Genomic DNA, 19479 nt, shown 5'->3' with positions numbered 1-19479 from the left:
GATTGAGAGATACAAGCCTCCCTCCACTAAGTGACTGTAGTTGACCCATGAGAGGGCTCTTTTTTGTTCTCTGAATACCCAGTGCGACCTACCAGGTAATAACTGAACAGGTATGTGCCCAGCACAGTACTAGGTACTTTGAAAAATGTAAAATCTGGAGGCCGAGGTGGGTGGATCTCTTGAGCCCAGGAGTTTGAGACCAGCCTGAGCAACACGGTGAAATGCTATCTCTACAAAAAAAAATTAAAAATTAGCCAGGGGTAGTTAGTGGTGCACACTGGTAGTCCCAGCTACTTGGGAGGCTGAGGTGGGAGAATCGCTTGAGCCCAGGAGGTTGAGGCGGCAGTGAGCAGTGATCCCACCACTGCACTCCAGCCTGGGCAACAGAGACCCTGTCTCAAAAAAGAGAAGAAAAGAAAGGAAAAAATATAAAATATGCTCAATGGGAGCTAAGCTATGAGGAAACAAAGGCATCAGAATGATACAATGGACTTTGGGGACTCAGGGGAAAGAGTGGGAGGGGGCGAGGGATAAAAGACTACACAATGGGTACGGTGTACACTGCTCGGGTGATAGGTGCACCAAAAGCACAGAAATCACCACTAATGCCATGCAAAGTGACTCACACCTGTAATCCCAACACTTTGGGAGGCTGAGGCAGGTGGATCACCTGAGGTCAGGAGTTTGAGACCAGCCTGGCCAACATGGCAAATCCCCGTCTCTACTAAAAATACAAAAAAGTAGCCGGGCGTAGTGGCAGGTGCCTGTAATCCCAGCTACTTGGGAGGCTGAGGCAGGAGAATTGCTTGAACTCCGAAGGCAGAGGTTGCAGTGAGCTGAGATCGCGCCACTGCACTCCAGCCTGGGCAACAGAGTGAGACTCTTGTCTCAAAAAAAATAATAATAAAATAAATAAATCAAAAAATAAATAAATTTAAAAAATAAAATATGGTCAAGATGTACTTGGTGTTTTCAATGGTTTATAATCCTATTGGGAAGATGACACAATCAGATTCCCAACAGATGATGCTTAGAGGGGAAAGGTAGCCAGCATTTGTCAGTGTCACTGTGATTGTTGTTACCTTTTATTGAATGCAGCCACAGGCTAGGACTGACTTTAATTTATTCCATGAACATTGACTGAATGCCTACGATGAGCCAGATTCATTGTTCAAGATATAAGAATAAACCAAACACCATCTGTGTCTTTACAATTTCACTATCCAGAAGAGCAGATAGATGTGTAAGAAAGGATGGCAATACTGAGTGAAATAGGATATTTGTGGACCGGGCATGGTGGTTCACAGCTGTAATCCCAACACTCTGGGAGGCCAAGGTGGGTAAATCACTTGAAGTTAGGAGTTCGAGACCAGCCTGGCCAACATGGTAAAACCCCGTCTTTACTAAAAATACAAGAAATCAGCCAGGCACAGTGCGCGTGCCTGTAATCCCAGCTTCTTGGGAAGCTGAGACAGGAGAATCGCTTGAACCCAGGAGACAGAGGTTGCAGTGAGCCAAGGTGGCGCCGTTGCACTTTAGCCTGGGCGACAGAGGAAGACTCTGTCTCAAAATAAATAAATAAATTTCCATTTATTAGGAACTCACTAGGTGCTGGAAATTTTGCTAAGCACTCTCCCCACATGACACCTTTTAACCCTCTCAATAATTGCCTGAACTGGGTATCGTTGTTATCTTCCTTTTACTGGTGAGGATTTTGAAGTTTAGAGCTGTTAAGGGACTTGCCCAGATTGAAACCCAGGCAGAGTGACTGCAGAACACAGTGTCTTAACACACTGCTGTGGCCTTTATACACACAAATACCACTGAATGTAGAGAGAGCATCAGAGCTGTACTGAATGGCACCCTGGGGTAGATCAATTTTGTTCTGGAAAGAGAAGACATCATTGAGTTGAGTCTTGAAGAAGAAATTTTAATTTATGAGATGAGATGAAGAAGCATTTTGGGAGGCCAAGGCAGGTGGATCACTTGAGGTCAGGAGTTTGAGACCAGCCTGACCAACACAGTGAAACCCCATCTCTACTAAAAATACAAAATTAGCCAGGCGTGGTGGCACACACCTGTAATTCCAACTACTTGGGAGGCTGAGGCAGAAGAATCACTTGAACCTGGGAGGCAGAGGTTGCAGTGAGCCAAGATCACACCACTGCACTCCAGACTGGGTGACAGAGTGAGACTCCATCAGAGGAAAGAAGGAAGGAAGGAAGGAAGGAAGGAAGGAAGGAAGGAAGGAAGGAAGAAGGAAGGAAGGAAGGAAGGAAGAAGGAAGGAAGGAAGGGAGGGAGGGAGGCCTGGCCTATTGGGAATATGTCTAGTGCTTACGTTTTCAGGTAAGGAAAATGCCAGGCAGATGAATGAGAGGGTGATGGGTGGAGAGTTAAGTCCAGTGTCACTATTCATTCACAGCTGTTATTCATGCCACTGTGAGTTATGCTCCATCTGCTTGCCTGTGCTCAGTTCCAAGGACTCACCTTCCACCAACAGCTGGTACTCTGATGTGGTTTTCTCTTTGTTGCTCACAATCACAGTACATTTGTATGTCCCTGAGTCATAGATCCGGACCTCAGGAATAAAATAACTCTCTGTGTTCTTCATGGAGGAGATGTTGTAAAACAGCACGTCATCCTTATAGAACAGCATCTGGTGCTGAGGCTTGACGTGAGAGGTGGTGCTGACATCCGCGAAGCACTGCAGGGTCAGGTTCTTCCCATTTTGCACCGTCCAGTCCGGCAGGCTCTTCATGTCGACACTGTTGATCGTGAAAGCTAAATGCAAAGGGAAGGAAGGCAGACATACCTGTTATCTCAGAAACAACATCATCCCGATGACCTTCACCACATCAGATGTGGTCTTATCCTATCCTATGCAGTACTGAGTCCAGGGGTCCTACATGCCTACAGGGCCAGGCTGATAGTAACTGTGCATAGTGGCTCAAGCAGGAGGCAGTTGGTACTAAGCTGCAACTTTTCCCACCAAGGCAACGGAACAGAGTATGACAAAGATGTAGAGCTAGGCATGGTGGCTCATGCTTATAATCCCAGCACGTTGGGAGACCAAGGTGGGTGGATCACCTGAGGTCAGCAGTTAGAGACCAGCCTGGCCAACATGGTGAAACCCCCTCTCTACTAAAAATACAAAAATTAGCCAGGTGTGGTGGTGCAGGCCTGTAATCCCAGCTACTTGAGAGGCTGAGGCACGAGAATCACTTGAACCTGGGAGGCGAGGGTTGCAGTGAGGTGAGATCACACCACTGCACTCCAGCCTGGGCGACAGAGTGAGACTCTGTCTCAAAAGAAAGAAAGTAAAGAAAAGATGTAGGCATCCTGTAAGCTGCCACATCTTGGCCCCTGGAGGGAGTATAGGATTCAAGCAATCAAGTGTTCAAGTCCTGGCTCATCATTTACTGTGTGAACCTGGGCAGCTAACCTCTCTGAGCTCAGTGTCCTTACGTGTAGGATGGGGTAATCACATCTCATTAGGTCTTTGCAGGAAATGTACAGGAGAACAGCCAGAACGTCTCCTGTACAGTGCCCGATATACATTAAGTGCTTAATAAATGACCGCTACCTCCATTCCGAAACCAGATGGTCGTGCCCAGGCCCTCCTTCTCCACCCAGGCCTTACCGAATTAGCACAGTCCCAGCTGGCATTTTCTATCCGATGGGCTCTGAGGTTTCACCAGATGGTGAGGACTTGAAACCAGTTTTTAGCCTGCTGCTTGCATTTTCAGCCTCACCTGCTACCAAGAAGCAAAGACTACAGATTCCCCTCTGCCAACGACAGGAATCTGCAGTCAAGACCCAAAACAGCCACAGCGCTCAACCAGCTATCCAATCTCTGCTAGGAACTAGGCTCTGGATCAACTGGCCAATTGTGTCATTTCTGGCTGAAGTCCCCAGAACAGAATTGGCTTATATCCAGTAACCATAGGCTGTCAATAGAATTCAGCTAACTACAGATCACATATTGAGACTCATTCACAGCAGCAGGCTGATGGAAGGGTAGATTGCTTAAAACTGGGTGCTCTCTAGCTATTGCCATGTTTTTGTCAGTTGGTTGGTTGTGGGCCACTGCCCTGAAAATTTTCCAGGCTAGAAGATCCTGAACCATGCCCATGGGTCAGGACTTGTGTCCAAACTTCAGAGCAGACCAGGGTGGCCTGCTTTTTGGAGATCATCTTGGCAATGCCTGTAGGTGCTTCTGCAGCCCACCTGTGGTCCTAGCTATACCCCTTGACATATCTCAAAGCACTCACTACCTTCCCTGTGGTTCTCTTTTCCAAGCACATGAATCTGGGTTTAATCAGCACCACAAAATATTCACTCTCCAAATTCCTGTCAGAAAACAACTTCAAACATCTCATGTTCTATACATGGCTTAAAAAATATGGATGAAGCTAGGTGCAGTGGTTCATGCCTGTAATCCCAGAATTTTGGGAGGCTGAGGCAGGAGGATCGCTTGAGCCCAGAAGTTTGAGACCAGCCTGGGCAACATGGCAAAACCATGACTCTACAAAAATACAAAAAAATCAGCCGGGCATGGTGGCATGTGTCTGTAGTCCCAGCTACTCAGGAAGCTGAGGTGGGAGGATCACCTGAGCCTGGGAGGTAGAGGCTGAAGTGAGCCATGATCATGCCAGTGCACTCCAGCCTAGGTGACAGAGTGAGATCCTGTCTCAGAAAAAAAGAAAAGAGGCCAGGCGCAGTGGCTCACGGCTGTAATCCGAGCACTTTGAGAGGCCAAGGTGGGTGAATCACCTGAGGTCAGGAGTTTGAGACCAGCCTGACCAACATGGTGAAACCCTGTCTCTACTAAAAATACAAAATTAGCTGGGTGTGGTGGCATGCCTGTAATCCCAGCTACTTCGGCTGAGGCAGGAGAGTCGCTTGAGCCCGGGAGGCAGAGGTTGCAGTGAGCTGAGATCACGCCATTGCACTCCAGCCTGGGCAACAAGAGGGAAACTCCATCTAAAAAAAATTAAATAAATAAATAAAGAAAGAAAAAGTAATTGATCAATAGGGGATTTGGAAAAAAATGTACTGAAAGCCCATGACCATAAAACCAGGTGTTTTTCCCAAATCCCTACACGTCCCCCCAAAAATTTCTACCATGCCCATTCTCAAGGAAGCTACCTATCCAGCATTTGGACCTGGGATTGAAAGTAACTATGTCTGGTATGCTTTCTTAGCCCCCCATGTATCTCCATGAAGTATGAATAATGCGATCATGGAATTTTTTAAAATTTTTGAGTGAATGGAGCAGTCAAATGTTTAAAACTCTCAAAGACAGATGACATGATATGTAAAAACCTCAAAGAGTCTACAGACAAATTATTTGAAATAAATGTGAGTTTAGAAAGGTGGCTGGATAAGGCCAGGAATGGCAGCTCACACCTGTAATCCCAGCACTTTGGGAGGCCAGGAGTTCGAGATCAGCCTGGCTGACACGGTGAAACCCCGTCTCTACCAAAAATACAAAAATTAGCCAGGCATGGTGGCATGCACCTGTAATGCCAGCTACTTGGGAGGCTGAGGCAGGAGAATCACTTGAACCTGGGAGGCCGAGGTTGCAGTAAGCTGAGATCACAACACTGTACTGGGTGACAGAATAAGACTGTCTGCAAAAACACAAACAAACAAACGAAAAAGAAAGGTGGCTGGATATAAGATTAATATTTTACAAGTCAGCATAGTGGTCATCTCCAGAGGGAGGGGCTATGTGGTAGGGAGAAGCACAGATGCAAGCTATTAAGAAATGGTCTTTTGGGATGTTGGTCTGGGATGTTGATGAGATATTGTCCCTAATTTCACAAAGTGTTCCAACAGCACCAGGAAACACTGTGTTTATGCTGAACAACTGATTCATTTCTATCTTGTGGATTCTGAGAATGTTCTAATGGACCTTGTTCCTCCTTTTGCTTTGATTGCTAACATACAGCCAAAATTTCACCTCTGCTTCTAGCAATCTTTGGGATGTGTTTTGTGCTAAATGGGCCATAGCTTTATTTCCCTGCCTTTATTTTTCTTTCATCCTGATTTCCTCATTAATTGTATCTTGTTGAACAACAATACATAATTTTTATAAGTGGTCCCAAGTCATTTTTTTGGAACAAGAAAATAGTTAGCTAGCTGGCCAGAGATACTGGCAGAACCTGTCCTTTCCCTCTCTTTTAACAAAGTTAGGCCTTTGTTGGGTAATTTAAAATTTAATCTTCAATTTTAAAATGAGTACCACAATTTGTGCCTGCTGCTATATTCTGAGCAATTAATTTAACAACAACAACAAAAATGGTGTCTGACCAGTCCATGAGATGAAACAAGATGATGGTTTAAATTGAAGTCATTTCCCACAGCGTTACTCTTTGGAACTCCCTTTTTTGTCTTTATGTGCAACTTACAAGCTCCTGATTTAAGGAGCCTGCTGGATGAGCTCTCGACACAAGATTTTCTTTGGACCAGCCGGGCACGGTGGCTTATGCCTGTAATCTCAGCACTGTGGGAGGCCGAGGCGGGTGGATCACTTGAGGTCAAGAGTTCAAGACCAGCCTGGCCAACATGGTGAAACCTCGTCTCTACTAAAAATACAAAATTAGCTGGGTGTGGTGGTGGGTGCCTGTAATCCCAGCTAGTTGGGAGGTTGAGGCAGGAGAACTGCTTGAACCTGGGAGGCAGAAGTTGCAGTGAGCCAAGGTCATGCCATTGCACTCCAGCCTGGGAAATAAGAACAAAACTCCATCTCAAAAAAATCCTTTTTTTCTTCAGACCATATTGATTTCTCTGCACTCCTCAATTAATATAGTTCCCTCCCAACCACTCTCTTCCCTCTCAGAGACAGTCAGGTCTCCTTCCATTACCTCTTCAGTATTTCCTCCTTCATTTTAAGCTATGCTGCGTATTCCAGTGACTCAACCAGGAGACACTAAAGAGCAGAAATCAAGTGCATGGAGCCAGACCTGGGCCAAATCTCATCTTTGCTACTAACAAAGCTGTGTGACCTTTGGCAAGTCCCTAAATTTCTCTGAGCCTCAGTTTGCTTATCCATACAATAGGCACAAGGAATGTAAGTATAAATGAGAACCTGAGTTTAAGTACTTAAAGTGGAGTTCCTGGCACCTATAAAGTGCTTGAGAAATGTTAGCTAGATTCTTCTAGTTACAGAAATAAAGTCAACTCTTTTTTTATTTTTTAATTTTAATTTTTTAGAGATGGGGTCTTACTATGTTGTCCAGGCTATTAAACTCCTGGCCTCAAGCAATCATCCTGCCTCAGCCTCCCCAGGTGCTGGGATTACAGGCATGAGCTGAAAATCGACTATTCAGAGCTTTAAAGCTGTGTCTCCACTCCATGTTTCTAGGGATTTTTCTTTTTTTTCAAATAAAAACCATATTTAAGCCTGGGCGTGGTGGTTCATGCCTGTAATCCCAGAACTTTGGGAGGCTGAGGTGGGCAGATCACTTGAGGTAGGAGTTCGAGACCAGCCTCCTGGCCAACATGGTGAAACCCCATCTCTATTAAAGATACAAAAACTAGCCAGGCCTGGTGGCAGCCGCCTGTAATCCCATCTACTTGGGAGGCTGAGGCAGGAGAATCATTTGAACTTAGGAGGCGGATATTGCAATGAGCCGAGATTGCGCCACTGCACTCCAGCCTGGGCGACAAAGCTAGACTCCATCTCAAAAAAAAATAAATAAAATAAAAAGCATATGAAACATTTTCAGGTTAATTTAAAGTGACTTCTCCAGCCTCCCAGTTTTGCTCACTCCACTGCGTGCTCTCCACATGAGTCATTCATCTGCTCTCCTGTTTACTGAACGAGCTGCCCATCCCTAGCTGGTTATGCCCTAGACCAGCAGACAGTGCTGGGTACAGAAGGGAGTCAGACATACCAGGTTTAAACCCCTGATCCCACAGTCCTTAGCTGGGTGATTTCGGGAGTTATTTAACCTCTCTGGGCCACCACGTCTCCGCCTACAAAGTAGCAACATGAATACCTGCCTTCTCTGGTATCTTTAACCTAAACAGTGACTGAGCCAAAGTGGCTGAGGGCACAGAAGGGGCCATGTATACACTGCCCAGTGCCTGGCACCTGGTTGACATTCTCTGCCTTCTTCCTTAGCACCATTCATAGCAAACATTTAAGGGGGTTTTTCTGTGCCAAGCACTGTCCCTCATATTGGGGGTTCAGAGAACAGTGAGGCTGGCAGTGTCTGCCCTTGGAGAGCTCAGTCTGCACTCCACAGCTCTTCCTACTCTGGGCCTTCCAGCCTCAGCACAACCCTTGCCTGAGCCTCCTACTGACCAGTCCTAGTTCATTTGATTTTTATAAAAGCCCTCCCTTTTTAAAAAATAATTTTAAAGCAAATTTGGCTAACGCACCAAGCAGTGGTTTTTTCAGTAGGGATGGTACCCACTAGCATGGGGCACTTCCACCATCTTGTTTTTCTAAGCAACTCTAACACACATTATCTGCTCAAATAAACTCAGCCGGGCGTGCTGGCTCACACCTGTAATCCCAGCTCTTTGGGAGGCCTAGGTCGGTGGATCACCTGAGGTCAAGAGTTTGAGACCCACTGGCCAACATGGTGAAACCTCGCCTCTACTAAAAATACAAAAATGAGCGGGGCATGGTAGCAGGCACCTGTCATCCCAGCTACTCAGGAGGCTGAGGCAGGAGAATCACTTGAACCCAGGAGGTAGAGGTTGCAGTGAGCCAAGATCGCGTCATTGCACTCCAGCCTGGGCAATAGGGCAAAAACTCCATCTCAGAAAATAAATAAATTAACAATAAATGAACTCAATGGATGCACTGGCAGGAACACCACATTCCCATGGCTAGCTCGAACAGACAAGGGAGAAGAGAGAGCAGGATGGAAAAAGGAAAAGCATTTTAGAAAATCTATCAAGATATGAGTCTCAGCTCTTCATCTTAACACAAATATCATTGACAAAACAACAAGAACAGTGGCCTAGTTTTTACCGCCACAACCACCATCTCCCTTGCTGTAGCCGCCCTTCAAGATGCCCCCCCAATGATCCTTGCCCTCTGCTCATCACACTTACACGTGGTCGCCTCCCACGTTAACATCAACCAACAAAATACTCCATCAGGTAATAAAAGACAATGCAGCTTTTATCCTGGTCACTCTCTCTCCTGTCTGGGATCCCTCATTCTGGGGAAAGCCAGCAGTCATGGCCTGAGCAGCCCTGTGGAAGGTCCCCAGGATGAGGAACTAAGGCCTCCAGCCCATAGCCACAGGAGTGAGCTTGGAAGCAGATTCCCCAGACTCAGTCAAGCCCTTCAGATAACCGCAACCCTGACCAACAATTTATCTGCAATCTAATGAGACCCGGTGCCAGCACCACCCAACTCAGCCACTGCTGCATTCCTGACCCTCAGAAACTTCAGGATGATAAATCTGTGTTACCTTAAGCCAGTAAGTTTTAGGTAAATTGTTAAGGAGAAATAGGTAACAAATATACCATGCAACCAAACTTCAAAAGTCTCTACCTGATTCTTGTTTTGATAATATGGGAAACATTATCTTCTTTCTAAATAAACCAGCCAAGCACAGCCAAACTGAATTACTGCCTGTAGGTCTCACTATTTACACAGAGTGACTGTTCACAACCTGGGGGACACCGCCCCTGGGAGGTGCATGGGTGGGTGTTAGGAGGCTCATCAACTGCGTCCAATTGTGTGCAAATGTATGCTTTTTCTGGAAAGAGAGCCCACAGATTTCCTTACTGAACTCAAAAAGGTTCAAGATTACTGTGATGAAGGGTGGGGCTGTGGGACAGCCTAAAGAGGTCAGATCTTTCCAACCTGGGGAGATGAAGGTTGACGGAGAAGGATCCAAAGTTGGAAAGTCACCACGCAACAGCCAGTGACCACAGTGCCAAACCCCAACATGCTAAAAACAGTGGGACCTTGACCTCAAGGCCACTCATCAGTGGATGGTGGTGCTCCCTGGAAACATGCGGCACCATAAGTCAGCCAGCCACCTGGCCCTCAACCTGGAAATGACTCAGAGAGAAAGTGGAGGGTGCAGGAGAAGGAGGGGCTGCCCTCATCAGGAAAATTACTGGGAGCCACGAAGCACAGAGTCCCTGATGAACTTCTGTGCTCATCAGAGAGCACACTGAGCCATCTTCTTACCCGAATCTCAAGCATCTCCAAGTTCAGTTCAAGTTCCCATCCATGAGACATGTGTCGAGCACCTGGGCCAGGTGCTGGGCTGACAGAGTAAATAAGAAATCATCCTTGCTGTCCCAAACAGCAAAGGTTGGTGGGGCCACATAGCTGGACTCCAGTGATACCAGTAAGCACCAAGAGGAAGGGCTGCCCAGGAGACATCAAGGAGTCTGAAAGAAGTGACCACTGAACTGAGCCTGCCAGGCCAAGGACAGGCAGTAGAGTGCTCCAGGTAGGAGAACAGCGTGTACCAGGACACAGGGGTGTGAGAAATCAGTGCATTCTGGGCATGGCCCATTACAGAAACCAGAGTGTGGAGCTAGAGAGGCCAGGTGGCTGGGTCTGTGGTGCCAGAATGGAGGGCTGGCCTGCTGTGTTGACAAGCTGGGCCCTGTCCTGAGGGTATCAGGAGGGATGTGACAGCACCCGAGGCCAGTAAACAGCCTGGAAGTGGTTCAGGGGAAAGCTGATGAGGCCTGAGCTAGGCAGGTGCAGTGGGGATGAGGGAAGGATAGGCTGGGGATCTCTTGAGTGGACTCAACAGGACTTGTTTCTGGGGTGTTGAAAATGTTCTAAAATGAATCCCAGCACTTCGGGAGGCCAAGACAGGTGGTTCACTTAAGGTCAGGAGTTTGAGAACAGCCTGGCCAACATGGCAAAACCTCGTCTCTAATGAAAATACAAAAATTAGCCGGGCATGGTGGTGCATGCCTATAATTGCAGCTACTCAGGAGAGGCAGGAGAATTGCTTGAATCTGGGAGGTGAAGGTTGCAGTGACCTGAGATCCAACCACTGCACTCCAGCCTGGGCAACAAGAGTGAGACTCTGCCTCAAAAAAAAAGAAAAGAAAAAAAGAAAAGAAAAAGAAAGAAAATGTTCTAGAACTAGACAATGGTGATGTTTGCACAACACTATGAATGTACTAAATGTCATTAATAATAAATGTTATATTATTTGTATTTTACCACAATTTAAAAAAAGATTTTGTTTGATTGGATATGAGGTTGAAAGAATGGAAGATAAACTTCCTGGATTAGATTCCCAGGCGGATGTGTGTGCCACCAAACTAAAATAGAAAATGCCACACGCAGCTGGGTGTGGTGGCTCATGTCTGTTATCCCAGCGCTTTGGGAGGCCGAGGCAGAAGGATTGCTTAAGTCCAGGAGTTTGAGACCAGCCTGGGCAACAGAATGAGACCCCAGTCTCTACAAAAACAAATAAACAAACAAACAAACAAACAAAAACAGAAAAAGATAAGGAAGGAAGACAAAGTGATGGTGGTGCAGCTGCATGCAAGGGGCCAGTAGGAGGACCGGGAGGAGACATCAAAGGTCTGCCTGTGTTAACTGGAGGCTCAGGGCAGAGGCCAGGGCTGGACTGTGAAGGTGGGAGGAGTGTGGATTTAGGGGAGGAGGGGAATGTGGAGGTGTTGAAAGGGGAGCTGCTCTCCAGGGAGGATAAGACCAGGAGCCTGCAGAGACCAGGACGGGGTTCAGACTCCAGGAAAAGACAAAGTAAGTCCAAAGGCAGCCCTGGGGGAGAAGGAGGAGGGTTTGTTAGAGAGGGAGGAGACAAAGCAGGGTAGAGGATGGAGAAGGTCAAGGAGGGAGGCTTTGGGGCACGATCAAAAGTCAAAGGCAGGAGAGGGGTACAGGGAGCCGAGGGCTGGAAGTGTCCGTTGCATTTGGCATCAAGTGGTCCTTGGTGACCCCTCAGCAAGAGGAGACCCAACAGCCGGAGAAGTGGGGCCTGCGGCCAGGCTGCTGGGAGGTGAGGCGTGTCTGAGAGGTGAGGGGGGTAGGGACAGATTATAAACTAACTTTCAGAGAGGTTCAATTGAGAAAGGAAACTAGAAAGGCCAGATGAGGAGGGCACAAGATAAATGGTGGGGGTGGGTGTCTGCGTGTGATTTTTCTTTTTCCTAAAAAAAGAGTTCCCATTCACTGAGAGAACAGAGCCAGAAGCAGAAATAGAGATTCTAGAAGTGGTGGTAGGGGAGAGGGACATGAATGCACCTAGGAGCGGGGTCCTGGGAGTGAGGGAGGGTCTCAGCCTAGGTGCCTGGCTGGCCCCCATCAGCTGAGAAGCAGGGTGCATGTGTCCTCCGAGGCCGGGAGGGAAGCGGAGAGGATGGGTGGGGAGGCTGATAAGTTCGCAGCCAGGCCCAGGAGGGAAGTTGAGGGAGTTCCCTCCAGATGACTGTTTACTAGGTAAAGATGCAGCAGTGGTCACCTCCTGAGGCCAGGCAGCTGCAGTGGTGTGCGGGCTGGAGGGGAACAAAGAGGCCTGAGATGGAAGGAAGGGAAAGGGCTGAGGCTGTCCCAGGACCGCAGCCGCAGAGCGGGAGATGCAGAGCAAGCCTGCAGGCCACGCACTGCAAATGCTGGCCTTGGGGGGCCTAAGGAATGGAGACCTGGTTCCAGCTGCCGCCCTGCCCACCCCCAGTGTTGACCCTGCTCGCTCAGTGCCTTGTGGCCTCCAGGTCTGTTTCCTTGAGTGTAAAACAAGGCAGAGGCCTGAGGAGGCAGTGGGAGAGTCGCTCCCTGTGCCACGTTCTGCAGTTCCAACGTCTTCCCTGAAGGTACAAAGAACATTCATTCTCTAGGAACCCAAAGGAGGGAGCAATTGACTTCCATGTGGGGTGGAGGGGGAGAGGGGAGAGCACCACAGTTTTGGGAAACAGGATGTTGTGGGTAAGAAAAAGAGGGACCCCAAAGCGTGATTGTCTGCAGGGTAGGGTCTGGCCCAAAGGGTGTAGTCTGGGAGGGTACCAGGGCTGGAGTGGACAAAGGGAGAGTGGGTGGGGCAGGAGCCACAGTTGTAAAGGTGGGCCAGCACCGTGTAGTAAACACCATTGTCATTTATCAATCACCGCGAGGCGGGGGCCAATAAATCACCTCCTTTTATGCAGTCTCAACCTTATACCCACTTCATGCCCACGAAGTTCTCTTATCATCCCCACGTTAGATTGGGAAAATAGCTCAAAGAGCTTAAGTAAAACTGGTCTAAAAGACTTGAGCCAGGCCTATGGCTCCAGACAAATGGTGCAGCTTCAGAGAGTGGAAGTTCCAGTCCCAGTGCCCGCCCAACTGCCTGTCTCACGGACAAATCAGTTATTTCTTTCTTTCTTTTTTTTTCTGAGACAAAGTCCTGCTCCGTTGCCCAGGCTGGAGTGCAGTGGCGCAATCCTGGCTCACCGAACCTCTGTCTCCTGGGTTCAAGCAATTCTCATGCCCCTGCCTCCCGAGTAGCTGGGATTACAGGCATGTGCCACCATGTCCAGCTAATTTTTTGTATTTTTAGTAGAGATGGGGTTTCACTATTTTGGCCAGGCTGGTTTTGATCTCCTGGCTTCAAGTGATTCGACCACCTTGGCCTCCCAAAGTGCTGGGATTACAGGTGTGAGCCAACGTGGCTGGTAAAATCGGTTATTTCTGAGGCTCGGTGACACCATCAGTCCAGCAGGATAATTATGAAGATTATGGATATCCTGCCTCCGTGGGTTGCCATGGGGATCAAATGCCCAAGGAAGCACCGTACAGTTGAGCAGAGAAGCCTGGCAGAGTGGCTTTGCCAGTGGCCAACCAGCCCTCCCCAGCCTGGGGCCACTGCTCCGAGGCTTGACTCACCAGCTAGCCTTGCCCATGGACTTCACCTCCAAAGAGCTGTGCAATTTGCCTGCAACCCAGTCACCTCCATTCTTTGCTTATTGCAGTGACTTCTGACAAGGAAATAGCGTTCTGTGGGCTCTCCCTCTATTCACAGCCCCGGGACACTACTGAGCCCCCTCATTCACGTGGTCCCAGAAGAAGCAGAACAAAACCCTCTCATCTCAAGACAAAGGTTCAAAATTAGCTGTAAAGTGGAAGATAAACCAGGCTTCAAAGATAGGCAGCACCCCCCTTCCCTTTGTGCAAGCACAAAATATTACAGATATACTTGTAGCCTCACAGGTGAATGGAAAATGAGCTCCAGTGTGTGATTTTTATCATTTAGGAGTAAAAAAAGTAGCAACAATTTAAACTAGGATCTGTCTTCATATGTCTAACAAATCAATTATATCTCATTTGCAGATAAAAACAGTTGGGGATAGGTTACAATATTCAAATAAGCCATTATGGTAAAACAACAAAAAACTAATTATGGAATTGTTCACTAAAAAAAAAAAAATCACCTCCCCATCCCAAAAAACAGCAATGCACTGGAATCTAGAAAATGTGAGGCCGGGCGCGGTGGCTCACACCTGTAATCCCAGCACTTTGGGAGGTGGAGGCCGGTGGATCACCTGAGGTCAGGAGTTTGAGACCAGCCTGGCCAACATGGTGAAACCTTGTCTCTACTAAAAATACAAAAATTAGCCGGGCCTGGTGGCATGCGCCTCTAATTCCAGCTACTTAGGAGGCTGAGATAGGAGAATCCTTGAACCCAGGAGGCGGAGGTTGCAGAGAGCCGGGATTGCACCACTGCACTCCAGCCTGGGTAACAGAGACTCTTTCTCAAAAAAAAAAGAAAAAAAGGAAAATGTGTGCTACTTATAATTGTGTTTTTTGCCATTTTTAAAAAAAGTAATGGCAAAAACCACAATTACTTTGCAACAACCTAATATATTTTTAGACTAGTCAAGAGTAGTAGTGAGAACAGAGAAAAGAACATGGAGTTTGATCTGAAACTGACTAAATAATTCATCAAGATAACCCACTACCTTCAGACCAGCCAAGGAAACATATGCTACTTCTAAAACACACTGACCAGAACTTGGCTTAGATCTAAGCCTTTCTAAAAATGTCCACATGGGATAAACTTTAGTTCTCAATTGGAATCTTTTCCTTAATTGTTAGAAGTATCAAACCCCAGCAATTTGACATGCGTTTTAGGCATCACAGAAGAGAAAGGAGGAAGCCAGGTAGAAACATCTGTTACAGTGGAAACATCAGACTTACAGTTTTCTTGACCCTCAAGGCTTGAACCTGCAAGAAACAGAAGAAACATGTTGATTCCAGAAGCTTCGATGCTCATGGAGTTAAAGTGATGTGGAAACAGAGTAAACACTCACAGAGCAGAAGGGTCAGCAGGACTCCAAGCCACATCGTGGCCCCTTGGGCCCACCTCGGCTGCATCCTGAGAGTGAAGACTGCACACACAGTTAGTTCTGCCTTCGGGCCATGACTCGCTCAGCAGAAGGCACTGCCCACAAGTCACCGTTGAGAAACCCGCCCTGTGAAAAGCAGAAACCCCTCTGGTCACTTCTCCCGGCGCCTGCAGAGAGACCGGCTGTGGCGCTGGTCAGGTAATGGCAGCCATGGCTGGAAACCGGGAACAATGGGGCCTGGGCTGGCCTGATATCTCCTCAGGAAATGACCGGCCTTCCTGAGGGGCCACCGAACGCAGCCGCTTTGTTTAGTTTCTTTAGGGAAAAAACAAGGCACAAGTGACATTTGCCTCGGCGTTCTTGAACCTCCCTCTGTCTCGCCTGAGTTTGGGGGCCCTTCTCACGGCACGGTGAGGCGATTCCTCCCTGCCTCCAGCCTCCACCCAAAGGGCTGCTCTCCCAGGACATCCAGAAAGATCTCTCTGCTTTTCCGGTCCTCCCCTTCCCCCATCAAAGAGGGCTTTTCCCACACAGCATAAGTCTGGGCCCCCTGCCTTTCTTGGGCTGACTTTTCCCCAAAATTGCAGATTTGTCAAAGAGACCTGCTGCTGGGGCAGGGTGAGCTTGGAACGCAGTGGAACTGAGGTGGGAGAACAGCAGAGGAAGAAGGGGGCAAAGAGGACCCTTGGGCATAGGCTAGCTTAAGCAATAGCAAAAGCAAAAGATGTAAGATAGTAGAAGAACATACAAAATAAGGGAGTAAGCAGTAAGAATAGAATTAATGGCTGGACGCAGTGGCTCATGCCTGTAATCCCAGCATTTTGGGAGGCCAAGGTGGGCGGATCATGAGGTTAGGGGTTTGAGACCAGCCTGACCAACATGGTGAAACTCCACCTCTACTAAAAAAAATATATATATACAAAAATTAGCCAGGCGTGGTGGTGTGCGCCTGTAATCCCAGCTACTCAGGAGGCTGAGGCAGAAGAATCTCTTGAACCGGGGAGGCAGAGCAGTGAGCTGAGATCGCACCATTGTACTCCAGCCTGGGCAACAGAGTGAGACTCCATCGCAACAACAACAACAACAAAAAAGAATAGAATTAACTTCTTCCATGCCAATAAGGAGTGACATGTTAACCCAATATCGTACCCTTTAGAAGATGGCTTCAAACCTAAAAATACACTATTTCTACTCCTTCAAGCCTCAAAATACGTTATTCCTACTCCTTTTAAAAGATACCTTGTAGCTTTAAGATTGACCTTTGGGGCCAGAAGTCATGGCTCATGCCTGTAATCCCAGCACTTTGAGAGGCCAAGGCGGGAGGATTGCCTGAGGTCAGGAGTTTCAGACCAGCCTGGCCAACATGGTGAAACCCTATCTCCAATAAAAATACAAAAATTAGCCAGGCGCAGTGGCACACGCCTATAATCCCAGCTACCCGAGAGGCTGAGGCAGGAGAATCGCTTGAACCTGGGAAGTGGAGGTTGCAGTGAGCCGACCTCAAACCACTGCACTCCAGCCTGGGGTGACAGAGCAAGATTTTGTCTCAAAAAAAAAAAAAAAAAGATTGGCCTTTGGACTTTTCATTGGGTAATAGATATTTTGATGGTAGAAAATACTAGAATGTGGCTGAGCACGGTGGCTCATGTCTGTAATCCCAGCACTTTGGGAGGCCAAGGCGGGCGGATGACTTGAGGTCAGGAGTTCAAGACCAACCTGGCCAACAGGGAGAAACCCGTCTCTACTAAAAATACAAAAATTAGCCTTAGCCGGGCATGAAGGCGTGCACCTGTAATCCCAGCTACTCAGGAGGCTGAGGCAGGAGAACTCAGAAGGCGGAGGTTGCAGTGAGCCGAGATTGCACCACTACAATCCAGCCTAGGCGACAGAAGTGAAACTGCACCTCAAAAAAAAAAAAAGTAAAGAAAAGAAACTACTAGAATCTGACCTTTGCATCAGTTTCTAAAAATCTGACTTGTTAGAGTCAAAAGTTATGAGATGCTTTGGAAAAGAAGCAAACCACGTGGATATTAATAAGACATCAAAATCTCTCAGACTGTCTTAATATTTTATGGTGTTTCTTTATAGTCTGTAATTTATTTATTATTATTTTTTTTGAGACAGAGTCTCACTCTGTCGCCCAGGCTGGAGTGCAGTGGCGCCATCTTGGCTCACTGCAAGCTCTGCCTCCCGGGTTCATGCCATTCTCCTACCTCAGCCTCCCGAGTAGCTAGGACTACAGGTGCCCGCCACCACGCCCAGCTAATTTTTTTTGTATTTTTAGTAGAGATGAGGTTTCACCATGTTAGCCAGGATGGTCTCGATCTCCTCAATCTCCTGACCTCGTGATCCGCCCGCCTCGGCCTCCCAAAGCGCTGGGATTACAGGCGTGAGCCACCGTGCCCGGCCTATAGTCTGTAATTTAAAACATCAATCAAATATTGCCACAGAAAGTCATATAATAGATAAGGGAGTAAGCAGTAAGTTGGGAAATGGAAGGTAAGAGAAGTAAGTTGGAAGGACTTCCAGTAGCTATTCGGTCACAAAAAATAAAAGTAAAGATGGGCAATTTGGTCAGAAGAGGTAAAGTGGGGGTAAACAAGGTTGAACAACTAGCTTACAAGAAATAAAGTAGGGTTAAGGCACAATGAGAGAAAGGCAAGTGATGTTAAGCAAGTGAGGAAAAACATGTAAAAGGCCATGAAATGTAACAAACCGGCGCTGATAACCACTCACAGGTCAGCCCACTCACCCCTCTCTGAGAGTGTCGCTGTGCTTAATAAATCATTTGCTGCTTTGCTATTTGTACGTGTGTCATGTCCAGTTCTTTGTTCATGGCACCAATGGCCTGGAGCTGCGCGGCACCATCTGATAACAGAACTAGGAAGCTCTCCCCGGCCTTTGGTGTGGATGACGTACGCAGCCCTATGAGAGGCCCCTCTCCAGCCTGCACCCCTAAACAAATGCGTACTCTACTAGGCCACTATGCGGGAGCTTTCTAAGATATACATCTTTTTTTGCTGGGCATGTGGCTCATGCCTGTAATCCCAGCACTTTGGGAGGCCAAGGCAGGTGGATCACCTGAGGTCAGGAGTTCGAGACCAGCCTGACCAACATGGAGAAACCTGTCCTTACTAAAAATACAAAAATTAATCGGGTGTGGTGGCGCATGCCTGTAATCCCAGCTACTCAGTAGGCTGAGGCAGGAGAATCGCTTGAACCTGGGAGGTGGAGGTTGCGGTGAGCCGAGATCACGCCATTTTACTCCAACCTGGGCAACAAGAGCGAAACACTGTCTCAAAAAAAAAAAAAAAGAAGATATACATCATTTCCTTGCACTCCTCTGTTTGAGACCGGAAAAAGTCAATTTACAGCCTGCCATATACAGCCTTTGCTTACCTTTCAAGCCTCGTCTCTCACCACTTCCTTCCTTGCACCTTTATTATGGCTGCTAGAATTTCTAGTTCCCAGCACTCTTCATCTGTCTGTGCCTTTGTCGGGGCTCCTTCCCTACTTGGAATGCCCTCCCCACTTCTTTCCAAGCAAATTCCTACCCATCCTTCCTAACTCAGTTCAGGAATCCATTTCTCCAGAATTTTTCCTTGTCTTCCCCAGACTGAGCTGCCCTTCCTCTGCAACCCCCTCACCTCCCTGGTTTTCCCTCTGTCAGACACTCTTTTTTTTTTTTTTTTTTTGAGACTCGGCAATGGTGTGACTTGGTCACCCAACTCCTCAGAGGTCCGGCTTCTCCTTCACTTCTGTTATCAATTACAAGAGATGGAGTCTCGCTCTGTTGCCCAGGCTGGAGTGCAGGGGCACAATCTTGGCCCACTGCAAGCTCTGCCTCCAGGGTTCACACCATTCTCCTGCCTCAGCCTCCCAAGTAGCTGAGACTACAGGCGCCCCCCACCACGCCTGGCTAATTTTTTGTGTTTTTAGTAGAGACAGGGTTTCACCGTGTTAGCCAGGATGGTCTCCATCTCCTGACCTCGTTATCCGCCCGCCTCGGCCTCCCAAAGTGCTGGGATTACAGGCGTGAGCCATTGCGCCCAGCTGGACACTTTTATTATATGATGTGTCATAATGGCTTGTCTTCCCCCAAATGGACTGCAATCTCCTTGATGACAGGGGCAGTGCCTGGAACCTAGTAGATGATGAAAAAGCATTAGTGCAATGGATG

General features: G+C 47.7%; 1 protein-coding gene across 3 annotated transcripts in view; it reads right to left on the bottom strand.

Moving 5' to 3' along the window:
* Positions 1-19479, bottom strand: part of PECAM1 (platelet and endothelial cell adhesion molecule 1) — a 91351-nt gene that overhangs the window by 52020 nt on the left and 19852 nt on the right. The window contains exons 2-4 of one of the 3 annotated variants that reach the window (XM_032138219.2): positions 15264-15425; positions 15151-15177; positions 2490-2783 (exon numbers count right to left, since the gene is read on the bottom strand). In XM_032138219.2, coding sequence (XP_031994110.1) covers positions 2490-2783; positions 15151-15177; positions 15264-15327 — 385 coding nt within the window. In that variant the 5' untranslated portion in view covers positions 15328-15425. Of the gene's footprint in view, positions 1-2489; positions 2784-15150; positions 15178-15263; positions 15522-19479 lie in introns of those variants that run through there. The other 2 variants (XM_032138221.2, XM_032138218.2) reach the window with 2 other exon arrangements.

The sequence above is a fragment of the Hylobates moloch genome, unplaced genomic scaffold (assembly GCF_009828535.3).
Source record: "Hylobates moloch isolate HMO894 unplaced genomic scaffold, HMol_V3 SCAFFOLD_19, whole genome shotgun sequence".
NCBI classification, from domain to species: Eukaryota; Metazoa; Chordata; class Mammalia; order Primates; family Hylobatidae; genus Hylobates; species Hylobates moloch.
Note: the sequence above shows the minus strand (reverse complement) of the source record. Positions and strands in the feature narration are given on the sequence as shown.